General features: G+C 40.2%; 2 protein-coding genes and 1 long non-coding RNA gene across 3 annotated transcripts in view; 1 reads left to right on the forward strand and 2 right to left on the reverse strand.

The window, feature by feature from the left end:
- Window positions 1-5,165, reverse strand: LOC106098801 (uncharacterized). The gene is made up of 5 exons (XR_001225119.3): window positions 4,754-5,165; window positions 4,195-4,315; window positions 4,004-4,093; window positions 554-626; window positions 1-139 (listed from the first exon to the last, which is right to left on the reverse strand). It is a non-coding gene; the product is annotated as an uncharacterized LOC106098801 (long non-coding RNA).
- ecrg4a (ECRG4 augurin precursor a) lies at window positions 87-6,204 on the forward strand. The gene is made up of 4 exons (XM_005457820.3): window positions 87-233; window positions 4,066-4,110; window positions 4,239-4,408; window positions 5,161-6,204. Exons 1-4 carry the CDS (start codon window positions 164-166, stop codon window positions 5,308-5,310), a joined length of 435 nt encoding a protein of 144 aa, XP_005457877.1. The 5' UTR covers window positions 87-163; the 3' UTR covers window positions 5,311-6,204.
- The window catches only part of uxs1 (UDP-glucuronate decarboxylase 1), a 40,889-nt gene continuing 32,161 nt past the window's right edge, over window positions 5,853-14,580 (reverse strand). Inside the window, exons 12-15 of the mRNA XM_003452950.5 lie at window positions 9,766-9,826; window positions 9,598-9,655; window positions 7,676-7,779; window positions 5,853-6,586 (exon numbers count right to left, since the gene is read on the reverse strand). Of these exons, the coding sequence (XP_003452998.2) occupies window positions 6,455-6,586; window positions 7,676-7,779; window positions 9,598-9,655; window positions 9,766-9,826 (355 nt within the window). The 3' untranslated portion in view covers window positions 5,853-6,454. The remainder of the gene's footprint in view (window positions 6,587-7,675; window positions 7,780-9,597; window positions 9,656-9,765; window positions 9,827-14,580) is intronic.

A 14,580-nucleotide genomic window follows, 5' to 3' on the forward strand; every position in this document is an offset into this window, starting at 1 on the left:
AGGTGCAGTCGTGTTTCTGAAGGCAAGGAGGTGAAACCATTCCAGTGCCACAGGCCAGTTTCCACTTGGAAAGTCGGGGTTTCCGCCCATTCTTCGGGTTGTGCAGCAGCTTTTGCACAGTTGCTGCCTTTAAGGAGATCTGGAAAGAGTGAGTGGGTACAACATGGCATCCCAGCATTTCTATTTGAGGGTAATGGGGCTGGCTGTACTGCTGACATTATTAGCTCTTAGAGGTAAGCACAATCTTTTGTTTTTCTTTGGCTTCTTATAAGTTTACACCTTTTATCGACTTGAGTCTTTCCATAAGCATTAGGTCTTATTTCTGCAGCTGCTTTTTTTTTTTCTTTTTAACTGCACTGGCACTAGTTACAAATATGCATTTCTTTACATTTGTTAAGAAAAAAGGATCAGACTTGGACGTTTTACTACATTCCACAAACGTAAAGTGCAATTCATCCCTTCTGAAATGAATTTTAGAAACCTGCAAAGTAGCCTTTGTTTTCATTCTATTTTGTAAGAAGAATTTAGAAGAATTGTAAGAATTTAAACTCACTTTAAATGAAAAATCCATCTGAGCAAAGTCACATCTGCTTCACATCTGCTTCAGTATTCTTCTGTTGAAACGCCTGCACAACACAAGCACAACACATGCCTCATAAAGAGCTTTTCTTTAAAGAAAATAAGAGTAAAACAATCCCTGCATGTTGGAATATGAAAGCTTTTCCAAAGGATCTGTTTGAAAATTAAAGTTTGTTCAAGTATGAAGAATAAGACAAAGTCGACTAATACACAGTGATCTAACAAGATATCCAACACTTAAATGGCCCTAACTTGAGGATAAATATGCAACAGAAATGAGAAGGTAATTAGCTGAGAAAAACACAATTAAAGTCATTCTGAAAAAAGGGGAACGCTTATTTATGGTTTCCTTCAAACTTCATGGTCTGTAGCAAAACCAAAACCAGCTCCAGCCTGCAAACCATGTGGTTTCTACAGCAAACGACGTTTCCGGACATGCCTCACGCATAGTTTTAGGACTGATGGGTTTTAGCATCCTGCTGTACAGCCACCAGCCCTGGTATCGCACTATTAGACTTGATATCAGAATTATCTGAATTGATTAAAATATTCAACAGATAGCTTTGCTTACAGAGGCTCGTGCAAGCAGCTCTGTGAGGTTCCCAGTTACAGTGAAATGCTATTTTTAGCATGCTAAAACACACTGACCAGCCACTTCATTCACAAATCACACGCTTGCTGCAGATTTGTCAGGTGTGCATCCATGACGGGAATCACCTGTTCCAGCACACCCCAAAGGTGCTCTGTTGGATTGAGGTCTGGTGACTGTGGAGGTCATTGAGTACAGTGAACTCGTTATTATGTTCAAGAAACCAGTTTGAGATGATTTGTGACATGGTGTGTTATTCCATAGCCATCATAAGATGGTAAACTGTGGTCACACACATGGACATTGTCAGCAAGGCATATTTTGATCCGACCACCCCAGTGTCACAGCAGAAATAGAGACTCGTGAGACCAGGAAACATTTTTTCAGTTTTCCGTTGTCTGGTTTTGATGGTTTTGATGAGCCTGTACAAACTGTAGCCTCAGTTTCCTGTTCTTAGTTGACAGGAGTGGTATTTCAAGTAAACTTCTACTGCTGTACACAATCTGCTTCTAGGTTCAACATGTTGTGCATTCAGAGACGCTCTCAGTCATGCCTTGATTGTAATTAGTAGTTATTTTAGTGCCCATGATATTCCTACCAAGTTGAACCAGTTTGCCCATTCTTCTCTGAGAACGAATCACAGTTTATCATGTTAGCATGAGAACATTTGCAAGGCAAAAAGGTTAAACCAAGGCTGAAGTTGCTGTCAGGACTCTCGTAGGGACTCAAACAACCAAAGCTGGACTTTGATTATTTGATTATTTGTTAGAACTGCAGGGTAGCTCAATAAATGAGCAAAGCCAGCAGGATAAATCATCTAGGGACCTTGAACCTTTGTGTAAAATGTCAGAGCAGCAAGACCGACAGTTGATGAAATGTTTTCATGTTTTGTGATGAAATGACACCATCACGAAAAAAAAATCTCTCAGAAAAACATTAACATATTTTCATAGTTTAAATTCGTCTTCTAGAAGGTTCAAATATCAGCAGATTGACGCATTATTACAGATGTCAGGAAGTTGACACATTTCTAATGATGATGATTAGAGAAAAGAATAAGAATAATTACCTACACCACTGCAGAGCTGTGGAAAGAATGACTAATAATGACTAATAGTACATTATGAAGGCCAAACTGCTGCTGTACTGAGAACATTCTGAAGAAATCTACTTCTCTCCAACTGTATCTCTAATTATGCTGCTGAAATGTCTGTACGGCTGTATCTCCGTGCATCTTCCGGTGTTGAGCTCAGTTTTCTGTTTAAATGTTACGAAACAAACAAAAGACTAAGTTACAGAAACATCGCCCACACGCACAGAGCTCAAGTGTAAGTGGAATAAAAGGTCATCTGACTAGATTGGTTTGGTAAACTTGAGTGCTCCAAACATTGGGTCAACAGTGTGCCAGAAGAGCTCTAGGAAGTGACCGCAGCACATTTATTTACATGCAAATTTGCCAGAAGCTGCTTTCTTTGGATGCGAGTTGGCAACATCAGTTTTAACCACGCTCACTGCTCCACTTTGACATTTACATCTATAATTAGAGCTGAAAACAAACTCACCCATGATGCCGGCTGAGTAAGCACAACTGAAGGGTGTAAAACTACTGATGCTAACCAGAAAAACTGCTGCACCGCAAACAACATAAAGAACTGTGGACAGATGCTACAGAAGAGGATTGGGCCACTGGGGAAAGGGGAAAAAAAAAAAAAAGTGGGCACGTCTTTTTTTTTTTCTTCTTTTCCAGAATTCCGAGAAAAAAGTCAGAATTCTGACTTTTCTGAATTTCATCTCAGAATTCTGAGGAAAAAAAGTAAAAAAAAGTCAGAATTCTGAGAAAAAAGTCAGAATTCCGAGGAAAAAGTTAGAATTCTGACTTTTTTCTCGGAATTCTGACTTTAATCTGACTTTTTTCTCAGAATTCTGGAAAAGAAGAAAAAAAGACATGGACACTTTCTTTTTTGTCCAGTGGCCCTAAACCTCTTCCGCATGCATGTTCAACTGCTTGCTAGCTCAAATATCTAATCAGCCAATCACATTGCAGCAATTTAGACAGGTAGACACAGTCAAGAGGACCTGCTGAAGTTCAAACTGTGCATCACAATGTGGAAGAAAATGATTTGAGTGACTTTGAATGTGGAGCAGTTGTTAGTGACAGATAGTCTGGTCTAAGTATTACTGCTGATCTCCATCTGTATGATTTACAGAGAATGATCAGAGAAAAGATAAATGATCTAGTTACCAAAAGTTTTCAGTATGAAAATGTCTCGTTGAGGTCAGCGTTCAGAGAATGGCCAGACTGCTTCAAGCGAATAGGAAAGCAACAGTAACTCAAGTAACCACTCAAAAAACCCCCGCTATATACAGAAGAGCATCTCTTAACACACAACATATGGAACCTTGAAACAGATGGGCTACAGCAGCAGAAGACCTCACTGTCAACCTCAAACGGGTTTTTTGAACATGACAATGAGTTCACTGCACTCAAATGGCCTCTACACTCACCAGATCTCAGATTAATAGAGAATCTTTGGGATGTGGTAGGATGGGATCATGGCTAATCTGGCCAACAAATCTGCAGCAACTGTGTGACACGTCAACATGAATCTGTGTTATGAAGAATAAAGGCAGTTATAAAGGCAAAGAGGGGTTTGGTCTGGTGTAGCTAACAAAGCATCCGGTGAATGTGTATAAATGAATAGTATTTAGAATTTTGTGAAGATGGCATCAGAAAGAAACAGACACCTTAAACTGATTGTTAAAATGTGTGGCTGTTTTAAAGATTAATTATATCTGAGTTAGTTGTTTTTATTATTTATCACCGGTCTAACATACCTGCCATGAAGAACAGAATTTATACTGCCGCTCATTATGTCTCTGTTGACTCTTCTTTCCAGTATCCAGTGACGGCCACTTACACAAGATCTTGAGGAAGAGAGATGGTAACGTCCTTAAACACATACCTAATATTGTCTTTGTCCTGCTGATAGAAAACTCAACCACATTAAGTATTTTTTAAAAAATACCACGCCTTTCTTCCCCCCCCCTGCCTTGTTCTGCCTCCATCCAGTGGCAGGAACTGGTACTGCCCCATCACGGTCATCAGTTGCAGTTCCTTCTTCCAGAGCCAAAGAGTTCCTGGCAAAACTGAGCAGAACCAAGAGGAACCTTTGGGATCGCAGCAGACCAGACGTACAGCAGTGGATTATGCAGTTTATGTACATGGGATTTGACGAGCAGGTGAGTTATCTTTCTTTAAGACTTGTATGTTATCGTAAAATACCATTACAACTATTTAGTAATGTTGGTTTAGGTGAGTAAAACCAAGAGGAACACTTAAAAATAAATGTATAAGAGTAACACAAACACGTACACTGAGAGTACAAAAAGTTGTGGATCTTTCTATCTATACATCTCATCTGTTTTTAAGAAAAACATTTTAAATTAAACACCCTTCTGATGGCTGAAAGATGCTTGAAACATTCCTCAAAAGGCCAAATCATGAACAGATAAGTACAGGTGCAGGGCTGAACACGCGACAACATGAATTTCCTCTCTCTCACGCACAAACAGAAACCCACTTACAGCGCCAGATTCAGCCTTCTTCCAGGTCAGCGGCTCTCGTGTAGAACTCACCGGGGACCTTAAGGAGCGGAGGGAACGCAGAACAAGGGCAGGAGTGCACAAAGTAGCTCCCCGCTGCCATTTCTGACAGCTGACAGCATGTGTTTCACCGTGCTACAGCAGTATTTCTCCAACAGCGCCATGTTGACACCTTGTGCTAATGCCATTTGCTGTTGCTTCCCTTAAAAGGCCAAAGCTGTCATAGCATTGGCCTTTTCAGTGTTTGCCTTTCATGCAGGTCTATTTGCCACGGCTATGCCTGCTGACAGTCTTGGTGGTCATCTTATCAGCACCCTGTGCGTCTGCTGGCTTCAGACTTCTATTGAGTTTATTAACAAGTGGCGTCCGTGGTGTTTTTGTCTCACCAGAGGCTGGAGGCCGACATGGCGTACTGGAGGGACCACATGCGTGCCAACGACCCCGGCCGTCAGCACCATTATGATGAAAACGCTCCCATTGCCCCGCAAGATCCTTCTTCTTACAGACACGGCGCTAATGTTAACTACGACTACTATTAACCCCAGACACGCTCACGTCTGGGTGCAGATCAGTCCCATCAGAGTGTGTTACATTAAGCAGCATTCATTCCCAGGAGACACACCCTTACTCCAACTTTAAATTAGGTGTACTAAAATGAATCATTTGGATTATGAGCAGATTTATGCACTCACTGCATTGAGAATACAAGTACACACACACCAAAGGGTTTGGATCTCTCAGTTAGTCGCCTTCTATCTCTTTAGTCTCACACCTGTTCAAGTACTTCACAGGTAATCTGTCTTTTCTGTAGTGTAGCCCCTTGAAAATCATCCTTTCATCCCCATCTTTATATATTTCTCATTATAATTTTCTCTCTTTCTACATACCAATTATAAAATAAAAACTATTTTTATTCATAGACATCCACCTGCCCGACAACTGCAGCTGGTTTCCTCTCTGCCTTTAGCTGTAAATAAAGATATAGCTTCTGTACTTCTTTGGCTCTGCCATGTTTTTTTTTCTTAAATCCAACTCAACAATGAGTGAGTGTGTTTTACCATCGACATCATACGCAAAGTATTGGAAATATTTTATTAAAATAGCATCTTCACCCGAAATAATTAATCCACAAACACGGATGATGTTGTGAAAAGCAAATGATGCTGTAACAGTCTTTCTAGAAGTTTTATCCCAGCCCTGCGGTGCGCTGCATGGACAGCCAACAGGGTGCCGGCACGCCACTGATCGAAGGACAAAACATCCAGTGGAAAAAAACAAATTCAGATAGCTTGTTTCTACAGACAAAACACAAAGTAAACACAAAGCACAGATGCGCAGTGCAAGCTGTTTGCAGAATTCTCATGTCGGCGATTTAAATAGCAAAAGCATAAATTCACAAAAGAAAGTAGATTGAGGCAAGTTTCTTGCCTTCAGTTTGTTGCCTCTGATTCAGGCTCGTCTGTCACACAAGCTGCAGTAAGGCGGCCTTACTGGCACTGCAATTGTATGTCCAGTGCAGGGCAACAGTCTTTGTAAAATGAGTTTTAAGAGTAGGATGTTTCTGCTTGTCAAAAAAACAAAAACAAGACTCCATTTCCCAGAGTGCAGTAATCAGCAGTGTATTTCACAGAGCTGCACTTTAAGGAGTCTTAACATCTTTGTGTTGTGGTTGAACAGTAAGGCTCAGTTGTGTCTGGGTCTTCCTTTCTTCATGCGGGCAGCTTTAGGTTTGGGGATGTACTGGTTGTTAGCCTGGTGCTCCAGCTCTCTGCTGAAGTACTGAATTGTTTTGTTTAAGCCTTCCTCCAGGGGCACCTGTCAACACAAGACAACACATCAAACGCTGACATACTACCAAGAGGAACAGGAGGTGTTCGACACCTCGGAGTCGAATACCTTCCCTTAACCAATCTATTAGCATCTTACATCACTGACAGTCCAGCTAATACAGCCCCCTGTCATATATGTTCACAGCCTGCCCTTCTCTTCCCGAGTTAAGGTGTTGAATTCATAGGAATAATTGCAAACATTATGAAGTCATGGTGTGACTGGACTTTGACGTTTTGGATAAATTCATTTATTTTTCCCTCAAGATGTTAAAGAAGTAACATTGATACTGAATGAGGGAAATATTGGATATAGCTATCATCTATAAGCTATTTTTTCCCCTGTTTCTAACTGTGTTGCCTTTAACTTTAATATTCCCTTCCCTCACCCCCAAACGGTCGCAACAGATGGCTGCCCCTCCCTGAGCCCAATTCTGCTGGAGGTTTCTTCCTGTTAAAAGGGAGTTTTTCCTTCTCATGGTCACCTAAGCGTGTGCTCAAGAGGGTTTTCTCTGATTTCTAGGTATTATTGTAGGCTCTTTACCTTACAATATCAACAATATCAAGCACCTTGAGGTAACTGTTGTTGTATTTTGGCGCTATATAAATAAAACTGAATTGAACTGAACATGCTAACTGAGACCTGTTAACTTTAGAGTCTGAAATGTGCCAAACTGATGGTAGGAATAGCTGCTTGTCTAAGCTCATGGCTGATCTTTTCCCCCGTGGCATAACTCCCAAAACTTCTGCTTTTATAAACCTTACCAGCACCCAGCTGGTATTTACCCTCCTAATTCCTATGGACGCAGTACTTTGTTTTCACAGGACTGCAAAGAGTCTCATTTTCACTTACCGGCAAGTCTAGTTATGTATAAGTTAAATTTCTGGTTTATAACTACACTATAACAAAGTCTCATGTCTAAATAAACTTAAAATTATGTAACATTTTTTAACACTCAGCTCAGCTTAGTCACTATTAAAAACTTCAGGACATCTAGTATACTGATGGTGGAAGACAGCATGTGTGCACTACAAATATCTCAGAATAATCTCGGCATCTGTCGTGCGTCACACGTACCACCGGTTCCCAGCCGAGCATCATCTTGGCTTTGCGGATGTCGGGTCTTCTCCTCTGTGGGTCGTCCTGGGCCTCAGGAAGAAACTGGATCTGGCTTCGACTCACTGCGTGTGTGGACATGGAAGTGTGTTAAGGGACAGCAGGGAGGAGGATGTTATTATTCTTCACAGAGCCAACTGAAGGGACTGTTTTACCTTTAGGGAACTACATTCAGTGCCAGGTTTGGCCCTGGCTGTTTACTATGAAAGTAAGTCAGAGACGGTAAACATGATGTCACACTATAGTGATTGATAATGTAAGACACTATACCAGTAAAACATTAAAACAAAAAAAACCCATACATCTCATTGCAGAGACCACAAAGACAAAAAAAAGTAATTCCACCTTAAATAACCCTTGACACCCCTGAGGTTATGCCTGGTTTCGATAGCGCTGGGCCAATCACAACTGTTCATTTAGTACAGAGTGCGTTTCACATGATGACTAACATTTTACACTGTGATCTGTCTTGTGTTTACATTTTTCCATCACTCAGAGATTTGTCACACATTTGGTGGCTGCAACTGGGTTTACACTTTTCCAATAGCATCAAAAAACTAAAATGAAATGTCTAGACTTATTTGTTTACCAATGCAAATCACTGAAACACCTTCTCGGTGTTTCTGCAGTGCAGAACTTAAATTTAAAGTGTGTACTTAAGCAGTCATCCCTCCTCCTATGTGAGAACTCAATAACACAAACGTCTTTTTCACTCTCCTGGGCCCCACAACTTACAAAATCAAAATCCATAAACAGTTTACTGAGGTCATAAAGCAGACATCAACACTCATTTTCACATTTTTTTAATTTATCTATTTTTTCTTTTAACTATTATTTATTTATTTTTAAAATATAGATAGTTTTTTTGGTGCCAACAAAGGAAATGCCCCCTGTTGGCCACAGGAAAGAGTGCAGGTTTAAGGCACTTCCACTTCACTATTCAGACCCCAAAAAAGTTCATCTTTTATCATGGGCATGAGTTGGCATGTATCTGTATCTGCTCCATTGAGCCATAAATAAGGCTGTGATATCATTAAACTTTAAGCATGTGTAGCACAAGTCTAAGATGTAGGAAAAACTTAAAAAAAAAACCATTTTAACACACCAAACTATGCCTTTAAAAAAAACAAAAAAACAAACCCTCAAAATATTTGGCTGGTGACAGTTTTTATACCCCTGTGTGCACTGAAATTGCAGTTCTGTCTCCCTATTAATCATTATTAATATAAACAACAGCTTGGCCTTGATAGCATAACCAAGATGTTGCCAGACTTCCCAAGACACACTTTTAAACAAACCTTCCCTGCACGTATACACACCTTTAAAAAAAAAAGAAAGAAAAGAAATCAGCAGGTATAATTCTCATGTCACTCAGTTAGACTTATCGTTGTCTTGATTAGAACTGCTCTGCAGACTGGAGCCTCTATTACCACAAATAAGTAACACTGATAAACACATGAAATACGCAACACTGTGTCATCTGACATATCGTCACTTCTTTTGGTTATTTTGTCATACGAGGTCACATTTAACAGCCCATTTAAAGCTTGTGAACCTTCACCTGTCACCAATCCACTAGAATACACCTTACATCCATCAGCTTATCAGACATTCTCGGATTCTGGTTACGACCGAGCAATCTTTCATGGTTCTCTGCCTCAGGCATGTTTGCCATTAGCATACTTCATGCTGAGGCCCGCTGACATCCCCATTGCAGCTGACGCTATTTTGGTTGCATTTATGGTTAGCTGTGATTTGCTCCAAACAAGAAAGTGATCCTGCTTTCAAATGTCCTGTCAACTTCCTCCCTGTGAGGGCGACCTGAAACCACCAGGATAAAAAGATGACGAGGCATGAGCTGGCACAGGCTGCACAAGACTTACCAACAAGACTTTTAATGAGGCGAGCAAACTCCAATATAGTGTGCTCTTCTGGGTTTCCCTGAAAAACAAATTAATAAACTTCCATTACATCAGAGTCAGCAAGTGTCAGATGCACAGAATCAATTTGCCTTTCAATTTATGAGACGCAGACTCATATTTTGAACTCACCAGATTGACTGGACTGCTGATGTTACTGTTCATCAGCAAGACAAGGCCATTCACCAGATCACTGGAAAACACAGACAGGAGCACTCTCTATTTTTAATATGAAGGACACTTTATGAACATGAACTTTTCCTGCATAGATTTCTTTAATCAGAACACCCTGTATACTCCACGTGATATCTATGCAAGTTTATCAGCATACCCTGACTGACACTTGTTTTAGTTTAGTACACAGGGCTATAAATACTTTTCAGGACAGATAAGGCACGTCCACTTTCAGAGAATTAAATTTCTCAGAATATACTGGACATTGAGGTTGGTTAAAGGCTCCTTTTCAGGGATGCTAATTAAAAAACACGAACAGAAGTTTGATTTTTTTTTCTGTTGTTCTATATTTATTTTTAAAACAATGTCATTCTTAAAGGTATTAATAGGCAAGCTATTTCCCCTACGCTTGCACAGACCACAAACAAAATGTACCAAGCTCAGTATCTGCTACACTGAACATCTCCAGATTTATGCTAGTAGCATGGCTCAAAGAAAACCAATTCATACCATTTTTTATTTTAACCATCAATTAAATTACTCACTGCACGCGCACACACTCACCAGTCACTTCCTTATGGACAAATCTTAAATGGCACATTAATGCAAATGTATAATCAGCCAATCACATGGCAGCAACTAGATGGATTTGGATATGCAGACATGATCAACATGACCTGCTGAAGTTGAAATTGTTAATGAAAACGAGAAAGAAAGATGACTGAACATAGCACTGACATTGGTACCAGATGTACCAATTCAATTCAATTCAATTTTATTTATATAGCGCCAAATCACAACAAAAGTCGCCTCAAGGCGCTTTATATTGTACAGTAGATAGCACAATAATAAATACAGAGAAAAACCCAACAATCATATGACCCCCTATGAGCAAGCACTTTGGCGACAGTGGGAAGGAAAAACTCCCTTTTAACAGGAAGAAACCTCCGGCAGAACCAGGCTCAGGGAGGGGCGGCCATCTGCTGCGACCGGTTGGGGTGAAAGAAGGAAAACAGGATGAAAGACATGCTGTGGAAGAGAGACAGAGATTAATAACAGATATGATTCGATGCAGAGAGGTCTATTAGCACATAGTGAGTGAGAAAGGTGACTGGAAGGGAAAAACTCAATGCATCATGGGAATCCCCGGCAGCCTACGTCTATTGCAGCATAACTAAGGGAGGATTCAGGGTCACCTGGTCCAGCCCTAACTATATGCTTTAGCAAAAAGGAAAGTTTTAAGCCTAATCTTGAAAGTAGAGATAGTGTCTGTCTCCCGAATCCAAACTGGAAGTTGGTTCCACAGAAGAGGGGCCTGAAAACTGAAGGCTCTGCCTCCCATTCTACTTTTAAATACTCTAGGAACAACAAGTAAGCCTGCAGTGCAAGAGCGAAGTGCTCTAATAGGGTGATATGGTACTACAAGGTCATTAAGATAAGATGGGGCCTGATTATTTAAGACCTTGTATGTGAGGAGCAGGATTTTGAAATCAATTCTGGATTTAACAGGAAGCCAATGAAGGGAAGCCAAAACAGGAGAAATATGCTCTCTCTTTCTAGTCCCTGTCAGTACTCTTGCTGCAGCATTTTGGATTAGCTGAAGGCTTCTCAGCGAGTTTTTAGGACTTCCTGATAATAGTGAATTACAGTAGTCCAGCCTGGAAGTAATAAATGCATGAACTAGTTTTTCAGCATCACTCTGAGACAGGATATTTCTAATTTTAGAGATGTTGCGCAAATGGAAGAAAGCAGTCTTACATATTTGTTTAATATGTGCATTGAAGGACATGTCCTGGTCAAAAATGACTCCAAGGTTTCTCACAGTGTTACTGGAGGCCAAGGTAATGCCATCCAGAGTAAGAATCTGCTTAGATACCATATTTCTAAGATTTTCAGGGCCGAGTACAATAACCTCAGTTTTATCTGAATTAAGAAGCAGAAAGTTAGCGGCCATCCAGGTCTTTATGTCTTTAAGACATTCCTGCAGTTTAACTAATTGGTGTGTGTTACCTGGCTTCATGGATAGATAGAGCTGCGTGTCATCTGCATAGCAGTGAAAATTTATGCTATGTCTTCTAATGATGCTGCCTAGGGGAAGCATGTATAATGTAAATAGAATTGGTCCTAGCACTGAACCCTGTGGAACACCATAATTGACCTTAGTGTCTGAAGAGGACTCTCCATTTACATGTACAAACTGGAGTCTATTAGATAGATATGATACAAACCACTGCAGTGCAGTACCTGTAATACCTACAGCATGTTCTAATCGCTCTAATAGGATATTATGGTCAACAGTATCGAACGCAGCACTGAGGTCTAGCAGGACAAGCACAGAGATGAGTCCACTGTCAGAGGCCATAAGAAGATCATTTGTAACCTTCACTAAAGCTGTTTCTGTGCTGTGATGAGCTCTGAAACCTGACTGAAACTCTTCAGATAAGCCATTCCTCTGCAGATGATCAGTTAGCTGTTTGACAACTACTCTTTCAAGGATTTTTGATATGAAAGGAAGGTTGGAGATTGGCCTATAATTAGCTAAGACAGCTGGGTCTAGAGATGGCTTTTTAAGTAAAGGTTTAACTACAGCCAGCTTGAAGGCCTGTGGTACATAGCCAATTATTAGAGATAGGTTGATCATATTTAAGATCGAAGAATTAATTAATGGCAGGACTTCTTTGAGCAGTTTTGTAGGAATGGGGTCTAAAAGACACGTTGATGGTTTGGAGGAATTAATTATTGAAGTTAACTCAGAAAGATCAATTGGAGAAAAAGAGTCTAACTTAACATTGATGGTACTAAGAGTAGCTGTAGATAATATTACATCTGTGGGATGATTATTGGTAATTTTTTCTCTAATGATAAAAATTTTATTTCTGAAGAAGTTCATGAAGTCATTACTAGTTAACGTTAAAGGGATGGTTGGCTCAGTAGAGCTCTGACTTTTTGTCAGCCTGGCTACAGTGCTGAAGAGAAACCTGGGGTTGTTCTTATTTTCTTCAATCAGTGACGAATAGTAAGATGTTCTGGCTTTGCGGAGGGCTTTCTTATAAAGCAGCAAACTATTTCTCCAGGCTAAATGATGATCCTCTAAATTTGTGACACGCCATTTCCTCTCCAGCTTACGAGTTATCTGCTTTAGGCTACGTGTTTGAGAATTATACCACGGAGTCAGGGACTTTGGATTTGAGGCCTTAGTTTTCACAGGAGCTACAGTATCCAGAGTCGTACGTAGTGAGGAGGTAAAATTATTAACAAGATAATCGACCTCTGTTGGAGTAGCGTTCAGATACCAGAATCCATTATTTCAGAAACTGCCAATCTGCTGGGATTTCACCTCACACATGTTTACAGACTGACTGCTTTGAGCAGACAGGAAGGCAACAGTAACTCAAATAACCACTTGTTAAAACCAAGGTGTACAAATGAACATCTATGAGTACAGACCACATCAACTGTGCCACGTCTGTCAGCTGAGGATAAAGTTTTCACACTTCCACCAAAATTGGACAATGGAGGCCTGGAAAAATGTTTCCTGATCAGAGTCTCCATTTTTGTAATATTTGGATGAAAGTATGGATTTCTCCTGCCTTGAGTTTGTTGCTGGTGTAAAGGTGTTTACACACTTTGAACCCCTTAGTACCATCTGGCCATTGTTTAAACTCCACAGCCTAGCCGAGTATCATTGCTGACCACGTTCATCTCTTTATGGTGAACCCATCACCTAATGCCAGGTTGCAGCAGGGTAATGCACCGGGTCACAAGAAATGGTTTGTCAAACTGGCTTTTAAAACAAGCCAGTTTACTGTACTCAAATCGCCCCCACAGTTACCAGATCCCAGTGCAACAGAGCACCTTTGGGATGTGGTGGAATGGGTGATTCCAATCATGGATGTGCAGCCAACAAATTTCCATCCAATACCGATTCCACAAAGAATTAAAGATTGTTCTGAAAGAAAAGGTCCAACATGATACTAACAGGGTGTATCTAATGAAGTGTCGGATGAGTGTACGGAACAATTTATGATTCTAACCTAAAGGGCAAATCAAATATGGACCATTTGTTTCTCTCTCTCTCCCTAACACACACACACACACACACACACACACACACACACACACACACACTTAGTTAACATAATTAGACCTTAACACTGGCAGGCAAGTGCACACTGAGATAAGACTGTCTAACTCTGGAAAAGTTAATTTAGAATTTAGCAGGTTAACATTCTGATATCAAAAACAAACACAGGGACAATTAAGGGAACTTAATTGTGATTTTTGTTTCTATTACATTTAATATTGTTTTATATTTAATTAACCCTGATGAAACAGCCGTGTGATGGCCGTATTCAGGATGTACCCTGCCTCTCAAACAGTGGAGTTGAATAAGCAGTTAAGAAATTGGACGATGAAATAGACAGAGCAGCATGTTTGAACCTCACCCCAGATCTCAACTTATTCTAACGAGAAACACAAAGTTTATTTGTCCACTTCCCGAACTAAGACACAATTCATACCAACAGCCAATGAGGAGTCCTGGACCTCCGTAGGCAGAAACTCTGGTTTCTTCACATCAATGAATCTTTTAGTGCTGTTCCCCCAATTATTCATTATTTATTACATTATTTATAAATAATTCTGCAAATTTTCTTTATAACTTCAACCATATTTATTACAGCTTTTCACCCAATGTTTCTTCCTTTGAAAAATCAAAATCTTAAGTTCATTCCTTTTATCTCATCATATTACTTTATTTATTGACACAGCTAC

This window comes from Oreochromis niloticus, linkage group LG16 (assembly GCF_001858045.2).
Source record: "Oreochromis niloticus isolate F11D_XX linkage group LG16, O_niloticus_UMD_NMBU, whole genome shotgun sequence".
Classification (NCBI taxonomy): domain Eukaryota; kingdom Metazoa; phylum Chordata; class Actinopteri; order Cichliformes; family Cichlidae; genus Oreochromis; species Oreochromis niloticus.

Coding starts and splice junctions, on each gene's coding strand:
- ecrg4a (XM_005457820.3), top strand. CDS start 164: ATGGCATCCCAGCATTTCTATTTGAGGGTAATGGGGCTGGCTGTACTG. Junction 234..4,065: donor GACATTATTAGCTCTTAGAG/GTAAGCACAATC, acceptor TCTTCTTTCCAG/TATCCAGTGACGGCCACTTA. Junction 4,409..5,160: donor ACATGGGATTTGACGAGCAG/GTGAGTTATCTT, acceptor TTGTCTCACCAG/AGGCTGGAGGCCGACATGGC.